Genomic DNA, 9,537 nt, shown 5'->3' with positions numbered 1-9,537 from the left:
ATAAAATTGGCCATTTTTGAAATTATTAGGACGTAATAAACCTGTTTTTATCGTAAAGTGATAATTATATACATACATAGTTATATCAAATTGGAAGGTTTTTTTTTTGATAAGTTATCAGAAATAGATATTTTAAGAATACTTTATACGCTGTCAAAAACTTATTTTGAAGCATCAAGCATAACCATATTGACATTCCATTAAATTTTTTACTAATAAGTTAAAAATATTAAAAGAGTAGTATGGGAATTATAACAATCGATATTAATCGAATTTTGATCGATATTAAATGAAGGTTTTTAAAACCCTTTTTCCTATTCTCGTGACAGAAAACTGTCTTCTATAGACATTTGCATATACATATGCATGTGTGTATCTTTTATAGACATTTGCCTATAGAAAAGTTATTTCTTTAGACACTCTTTTATTGAGTGTCTTCTATAGACACTTCCCTAGAGAAGAGTATCTTCTATAAACACTCGACTATAGAAGACAGTCTTCGTCACTTGCCTAAATAAGGTTGGTTACCATCTGTAGACACTTTCCTCTAGAAGAGTGTCATTCGCCTATAGAAGTGTTCTCTTTAGACACTCTTTTATTAAGTGTCTTTGTAGGCACTTTTCTAAAGAAGAGTATCTTTCATAAACACTCGCATATAGAATACAGTCTTAGTCACATGCCTAAAGAAGGTTAGTTACCTTCTTTAGACACTTTCCTATGGAAGAGTGTCTTCTATAGATACCAATCAATAGAAGCGTATCTTTTGAAGACATTTTCACATATATTGGAAGAATGACTTCTTTAGACTCTTATCTATGCAAGAGTGTCTTTATATATACTGTTCCACATAGAAGAGCGTCTTCTATAAACCCTTACTTACAGAATCGTGTTTTCTATAGATATTTGTCTTCTAAAGAAACTTGCCTATAAAAGAATGTATTCTATAGACACTTTCTTCTGTAGACACTTGCCCATAGAAGAGTTTCATTTAGAGATACTTACACATATAATAATGTCTTGAAAAGTGACTTGCCTACAGAAAGGTATCTTCTAATGACACTGGACTATAGAAGAGTGCCTTCCACTCTTCCATAGAAGAGTGCATTTTATATACACTTGCTTACATATGTTTATCTTTTATAGTCAATTACTTTAGGAGGTGTGTCTTCTATAGGCACTTTTCTAGAGAAGAGTGTCTTCTATAAATACTTGCCAATTAAGGGTGTCTTCTATAGATACTTGCCTATAGAAGTGCCATTAAAAGAATGTCTTCTATAGGCATTTTACTAGATAATATTAAACTATAGAATGTCTTCTTTAGTCTCTTGGCTAAAGGAGGTCTTCTATAGACACTTGCCTAAAGAAGAGTGTCTTCTATGGGCACTTGCTTATTGAATAGTGTTTTCTATAGACACTATTCTATAGTAGAAAGAGGGTCTTCTATAGACATTTGCCTATAGAAAAGTGTCTTCTATGGGCACTATATATGACTTCTTTAGTCTCTTTGCTGAAGGAGGTCTTCTATAGACACTTGCCTAGAGAAGAGTGTCTTCTATGGCACTTGCTTATCTAATAGTGTCTTCTATAGACACTATTCTTAAGTAGAATGTCTTCTATAGTCTCTTGGCTAAAAAAGGGTGGTCTTCTTTGGCATCTTAACTAAAGGAGGTCTTCTACAGACACTTGCCTATAGAATAGTGTCTTTTATGAACACTTGCCTATCGAATAGTGTCTTCTATAGACACTATTCTTTAGTAGAATGTCTTTTATAGTCTCTTCTATAGAGGAGAGTCTTCTATAGACATTTGCCTATAGAAAAGTGTCTAGAAGCATGTCTTCTATAGACACTCTCTTATAGAAGAGTGACTTATTGACACTTATATAAAAGTATCATCTATGTGTAACCATTTGCCTATAGAAATCTGTCTTCTATAGTCACGCTTTCTAAATTATAGTGTATTTTATAGGACATACTTCTTCCGATTCATATTCTCGATATTTATGAACAGATTTTACATTATTCAAATAAACAATACTTTGAAGCATGATATGTATCTAGAAGACATTGCTAATACCGGAATATTGCTAAAAGCCGTGATACACGGTTGTCAGATCTTACAACGTTGTCAGTAAAATGTTCAGAAAATGTCTAATAATAGTCTGAACTTAAAAATTTTCTTCTGCAACGTTGTCAGAAAAAGCATTACCTAAAATATTGCAAGACAAAATATGTATGTTGACAGTATTATTAGACATTTTCTACACATTTTACTGCCAACGTTGTAAGATCTAACAAACGTGTATACATAGCATAAAGATTTAATCCAACTAGCTTCAAACTAATTTTTTGACATACATACTCAGTTACTAAAAAAAAGATATCACTTAACATTTACTAAAATAAAAATCTTTTAAAAATAACATACAAACATAACTTGCCATTTAATAATAAAAAAATATTAACTATAACTTAATATTAACTAACAATTAAACCCAATTTTGTGCAATTACTAAAAGCTGCAACATACCAATTAATTAACCCAACAGTACCTTTTTTAAAATAAATACTTTAGCAATACACAAAAAAAAATATAAAAAAAACAAAAATTTTTAATAAGTAGAATTTAGCAAAAAAAAAAAACATTTTAAAAATACGTCTAAAACTTAATTAGTTGAGGAGACAAAAATTAATAATTTTTTTTAGCACATATCATTATTAACGAAATAGTAATAACACAAAACAATGTGTGTGATTAACAAATTGAAAAAGCTTTAAACAAAAAGTCATTTTTGCAACAACAAATTAAATTAATAAAAAAATCATGCTTTTAAAAATAAAATTAAAAAAATATCAACAAATTAGTTTAGATTTTAAACACTTTTTTGAAATATTTAATTAATATTTACTAACAAATTAATTTCAAATAATAACAAACAACAACATATAAAGTATTACAAACAAAAAAATAACAAGGCTGGGAAAGTTACCCTATAACACGTTACGATATTAAAATGTTAGAATATCTATATATCGTAACGCTTTACAAAGCAATTTTCCCGTTTATCTAACCAAACCTAAAATATTTCTACAGCAGAGATTTATAAGAATTCCTTGAGAACTTTTAAAAACAGCAACAGATCTTTGTTTTCTTATAAATATTATAGACATTTTTTTCGTTTGTTATAGATAAACAGACCCTAATATGACATATAACAATAAAATTGTGTATTATTGTATTATATACTTATATACTACTTAATAAAAAGAAAATAAACAAAATATTTAATAAATACAAAATCAGTTAACAAAATAAATTAATGAATAATTTCAATCGTTTAAAAAAGGAACAAGTGTTTAATTTTAACCTTAAAATCAAACTAGATCTAAAATTGAACTAGAGCTAGAACAAAACTAGAACTGAGTTATTTCTAACCTAGAACTGAACTAAAACTAAAATAGGACTCAACTATATCTAAACTAGTTCGAAACTAAAACTGTACTAAAACTAAACTAGAACTGAACTAGAGCTAACCTAGAACTGAACTAGAACTTAACTAGAACTGAACTAGAACTAAACTAGAACTAAACTAGAACTAAACTGAACTAGAACTGAACTAGAATTTAACTAGAACTGAACTAGAACTGAACTAATACTAAACTTGAACTGAACTAGAACTAAACTAAAACTGTACTAGAACTGAACTAGAACTGAACTAGAACTGAACTAGAATTAAACTAGAACTGAACGAGAACTAAACTAGAACTGAATTAGAACTGAACTAGAACTGAACTTGAACTGAACTAGAACTGAATTAGAACTGAACTAGAACTGAACTAGAACTGAACTAGAACTGAACTAGAACTGAACTAGAACTGAACTAGAACTGAACTATAACTGAAGGAGAACTGAACTAGAACTGAACTAGAACTGAACTGAACTAGAACTGAACTAGAACTGAACTAGAACTGAACTAGAACTGAACTAGAACTGAATTAGAACTGAACTAGAACTGAACTAAAACTGAACTAGAACTGAACTAGAATTGAACTAGAACTGAACTAGAACTGAATTAGAACTGAAGTAGAACTAAACTGATACTAAACTTGAACTGAACTAGAACTAATTTAGAAATGAACTAGAACTGAACTAAAACTGAACTAGAACTAATTTAGAACTGAAATAATACAGAACTAGTACAGAAGTAGGACTGAAGGAGAACTGAATTAGAATTGAACTAGAACTGAACTAAACTAGAGCTGAACTAGAACTGAACTAGAACTGAACTAGAACTGAACTAGAACTGAACTAGAACTGAACTAGAACTGAACTAGAACTGAACTAGAACTGAACTAGAACTAGAACTGAACTAGAACTGAACTAGAACTGAACTAGAACTGAACTAGAACTGAACTAGAACTGAACTATAACTGAAGGAGAACTGAACTAGAACTGAACTAGAACTGAACTAGAACTGAACTAGAACTGAACTAGAACTGAACTAGAACTGAACTAGAACTGAACTAGAACTGAACTAGAACTGAACTAGAACTTAACTAGAACTGAACTAAAACTGAACTAAAACTGAACTAGAACTGAACTAGAATTGAACTAGAACTGAACTAGAACTGAATTAGAACTGAAGTAGAACTAAACTGATACTAAACTTGAACTGAACTAGAACTAATTTAGAAATGAACTAGAACTGAACTAAAACTGAACTAGAACTAATTTAGAACTGAAATAATACAGAACTAGTACAGAAGTAGAACTGAAGGAGAACTGAATTAGAATTGAACTAGAACTGAACTAAACTAGAACTGAACTAGAACTGAACTAGAACTGAACTAGAACTGAACTAGAACTGAACTAGAACTGAACTAGAACTAAACTAGAACTGAACTAGAACTGAACTAGAACTGAACTAGAACTGAACTAGAACTGAACTAGAACTGAACTAGAACTGAACTAGAACTGAACTAGAACTGAACTAGAACTGAACTAGAACTGAACTAGAACTGAACTAGAACTGAACTAGAACTGAACTAGAACTGAACTAGAACTGAACTAGAACTGAACTAGAACTGAACTAGAACTGAACTAGAACTGAACTAGAACTGAACTAGAACTGAACTAGAACTGAACTAGAACTGAACTAGAACTGAACTAGAACTGAACTAGAACTGAACTAGAACTGAACTAGAACTGAACTTGAACTAAACTAGAACTGAACTAGAACAAAATTAGAACTCTAAACTTGAACTGAACTAGAACTAATTTAGAAATGAACTAGAACTGAACTAAAACTGAACTAGAACTAATTTAGAACTGAAATAATACAGAACTAGTACAGAAGTAGAACTGAAGGAGAACTGAATTAGAATTGAACTAGAACTGAACTAAACTAGAACTGAACTAGAACTGAACTAGAACTGAACTAGAACTGAACTAGAACTGAACTAGAACTGAACTAGAACTAAACTAGAACTGAACTAGAACTGAACTAGAACTGAACTAGAACTGAACTAGAACTGAACTAGAACTGAACTAGAACTGAACTAGAACTGAACTAGAACTGAACTAGAACTGAACTAGAACTGAACTAGAACTGAACTAGAACTGAACTAGAACTGAACTAGAACTGAACTAGAACTGAACTAGAACTGAACTAGAACTGAACTAGAACTGAACTAGAACTGAACTAGAACTGAACTAGAACTGAACTAGAACTGAACTAGAACTGAACTAGAACTGAACTTGAACTAAACTAGAACTGAACTAGAACAAAATTAGAACTGAACTTGTACTTCGATTAGAACTTTAACTGAACTGAATTAGAAATTAATTAGAACTGTTGTAAGAAAACTGAACTGATCTTGAACTAAATTAGAACCGTTTTAGAGCTGTAAACAACAATTTTTTAAATATAATCAAAAACTATTTTAAATAAAATATACATACAGACATATATGTTTATAACACCATTTAAATTATTTTTTATTAATATTCACTTGTTGTAGAAATACACCAAAAAACTATAAACTAAATTAAAACATTATTGCAACAGATCTGAATAGAGTAAAATAAAGAGTTACCAATTAATGCAATATTAAATAAATATATAGAGAAAAATTGTATTTTAATTGAAAATTTCTTGTTAAATTATATATCTTTGTTAAAGTGTATTGTTGCTGATCTTTTGTATTTAAATGGGTTTATACAACAAAGTGGTAACATACTTCTTACGATAACGATGCGTAGCACTCAAAACCATAACACCATCTTTAATGGATAATGCATATAAATGATTTAACATAACATGATTCGGTTCAGGCAATAAAGTCGGTTCACACTATTAAAAATATGAAAAATATTAGATGCGATTTAAAACTCATAAAGCAGTAAGACTCACCGACAAAGGAGTATCCTTATTCAAAATAACCTGCAAAAGATGAGGCGGTAATATGGGTGGACCCGATACCTTTTCCCATGGTTTAGATTGTGGTACATCTTGTGAATATTCCTTATCGGCATTATTCACACAGTTTTCACTGTCTTTAGCTAATGCCTGAAATACTTCAAAATCCGATTGACGTACCGAAACTAAATTCGTCTTTTCACCAACATCATTTTCAACGCTTTTCTATAATTATAAATGTATACAATGAAATAGAAAATTTTCACAGTTCAATACTATGTAAAATGATAACAAAAGGGAATTTAACTAAATTTATTTATTTATTTACAAAATTATTTGTTATTCATTATTTGTTATTTAATTTTATTTGTTCAAAAATAAAACAGAACAAATTGTGGAGAGTACATATGAAGCCTATATATTAAAGTTGTTTTATTAATCAATTAACATTGAGTGTTATTTTTTTGAAAACACAGTGGTTTCTTCAGTTTAAAAATATATACATATGTAATTCCAAGTACAATTATACTTATATCAGTATGAAAAAAAGTTCATTTTAAAATCTTATTCACAACTGTAGTTCAGTTCTAGTTTTGTTTTAGTTTAGTTCTAGTTCAGTTCAAGTTCAGTTCTTGTTTAGTTACAGTTCTAGTTCAGTTCTAGTTCAGTTCTAGTTCAGTTCTAGTTCAGTTCTAGTTCAATTCTAGTTCAGTTCTAGTTCAGTTCAGTTTTAGTTCTGTTCTAGTTCAGTTCTAGTTCAGTTCTAGTTCAGTTCTAGTTCAGTTCTAGTTCAGTTCTAGTTCAGTTCTAGTTCAGTTCTAGTTCAGTTCTAGTTCAGTTCTAGTTCAGTTCTAGTTCAGTTCTAGTTCAGTTCTAGTTCAGTTCTAGTTCAGTTCTAGTTCAGTTCTAGTTCAGTTCTAGTTCAGTTCTAGTTCAGTTCTAGTTCAGTTCTAGTTCAGTTCTAGTTCCGTCCTAGTTGCGTTCTAGTGAACTTTCACTAAAAATATGATTTCAACCATTAATATTTTAACATTTCACTTAAATTTGTATTATAAAAATACTAATGTTTCACTTAAACTACGATCCAGAATAAAATTCATACTAATCTAAATAAATTCTTTCACTAAAACTTAATTTTAGTAAATTTCATTTGATTTTCACCGATTTAATTCCTTTCGAGAACACTAGAGAATCTGTTAAAATAATAAGTACAGAATCAACAAAATAATTATTTGATTAGATATTATTAGATTCGTTTAAAAACGACATTTCTGACAGTTGCAAGGAGTTCGCTTTAATAAAGATTTACTGTATATAAAATATGGTTTGCTATCTGTATAACATATTGTTTCCTATAATCTAATCTAGATTATAGTGTTTTTAAGATAAATGAAACATTGTTGTTACCAGATTCTGTCGGAAAAAAACAATTTTTTAAGACTTTATAACTACTGTCAATGATATACATATTCCCTGAAAATTTTCAAAAACATTTTCTCCATAACAAAAGTCTGTGTACCTTTGCCTTAAACCACTGTGCCTACTATATATGCATTTAACAATTGCTCTCATTTTGTTTTTCCTTTGTATGTTAATGATGAATACAACAATCTTTAATACAATTAACAATTGTTCCCCAAAGTGATTGCACAACAAACATTATAATCATCACCGAAATCATCATCATCATCATCGTCACTTAAGTGTTTTATTTCACAGATTCTACAAAGTATGTAAACAAAAGAACATTAGAACTACGTCATGCATGTTTTTTTTTAAGATAATCAAGGCACGAATGTTTAGATGGATGGATGGTTGGTTCGTTGCTTAATAGTGATATCGATTTTCACAGTTAAAGTATAAAGTCGTAGCACAGCACATACACATAATTTAAAACGAAATTTTTAATGAAGAAAAGAAAGGAAAAAACTTACCAGTTTGGGATCATGTTTCCATTCACCATCAACACAGAATTTATATTGATGATCTCCTTCGGGCAAATCGATAATTGTAACAAAATTTCCATGACTGCGTACCATGGGTATGGGTTTCCATTTGGTAAATGTACCAGAAATCATAACATTCTGGCCACCGCCATCCCAGCGTAGAACGGTAGGTAAAGCAGGATTACGCAAATCTTCTTCATCCTGTTGTTGCTGCGTCTTTTGCGGTTGGGACTCATCGTTTGCTTCCGCAGCTGCGGCGGAAGTATCTTTATGTAGGGGCATTATTTGAGTTGTAGTTGAGGATATTGATGAAGTTGTAGTACCTTCCGATATAGTACTTGAGCGTTTGCGCGGTTCAGTCGAACTAAACTCAGGGTCGACAGCGGCAGCAGCTGTTTGTTGTTGCTGCTGCTGCTGTTGTTGTTCGTTCGCTGCTTTGCCAATTGGTTTTGTATAATAGGGTTCGGATGTTGTTTCGTCGTCTTCTTGTGACGAGCCACCGTGTAAAACTGAATCACGCTTTTTGTCAAACGTGAATGCCTGACCACCACTGACAGCCGCTATACCCTGAGCCGTTGAACCACCATCACCTCTTAATGGCAATTCACGAAACGGAGAATTTGGTGTAGAGATGTCGCTGGACTTGTGGCGTTCTCTATGCATACTTGTGCTACCAGCATTACCCATTTTTCTTTTTTTTTTTGTAGATAAGTTATTGGAAACGAATAATATAAATAAAACTCCTCAAATTAATCATCAATTTATTACATATGGACGTTTACGTTTTTTGTTTTATTTTTTTAGTTACAAGTTAATTGGCACTTTTATTTAATTGGTTTTCGTGTGGCAGTTTTTCATTACAAGCAAATTTTTCATGAATTTCATAAAATTATTGTCGTTTTTTAGGAAAATTTCATAAATTACGTTTCTTATTTCAATGTCACAAAGAAGGAAATTTTCTTTTTGATAAAATTTTTTCTTTATTTTCTTGTGTCTATCAGTTTTATTATTTCGCACGCTATTTTCTTTTTCGTTTCTCTGTGTAAATACTTGTTTACCTTCGTTTCTTTTATTATGGCAAACAAAGAGTTTTAAGAAAAATAACAAGGAAATCAAAATGAAAACAAAATAAAAAACAGCTGTTTAAACAGAGTTGTTACTTGAATGAATCATC

At 30.4% G+C, this 9,537-nt stretch overlaps 1 protein-coding gene across 1 annotated transcript; it reads right to left on the bottom strand.

Moving 5' to 3' along the window:
* Positions 1-5,967: 5,967 nt before the first annotated feature.
* On the bottom strand, positions 5,968-9,428 carry LOC111678225 (5'-AMP-activated protein kinase subunit beta-1). Its single transcript, XM_023439496.2, has 3 exons — positions 8,352-9,428; positions 6,412-6,642; positions 5,968-6,351 (listed from the first exon to the last, which is right to left on the bottom strand). The coding sequence occupies exons 1-3, from the start codon at positions 9,048-9,050 to the stop codon at positions 6,205-6,207; spliced, it is 1,077 nt and encodes a 358-aa protein (XP_023295264.1). The 5' UTR covers positions 9,051-9,428; the 3' UTR covers positions 5,968-6,204.
* Positions 9,429-9,537: the final 109 nt, after the last annotated feature.

The sequence above is a fragment of the Lucilia cuprina genome, chromosome 6, assembly GCF_022045245.1.
Source record: "Lucilia cuprina isolate Lc7/37 chromosome 6, ASM2204524v1, whole genome shotgun sequence".
Lineage (NCBI taxonomy): Eukaryota > Metazoa > Arthropoda > Insecta > Diptera > Calliphoridae > Lucilia > Lucilia cuprina.
This window is presented reverse-complemented; position numbering and strand designations above follow the sequence as displayed.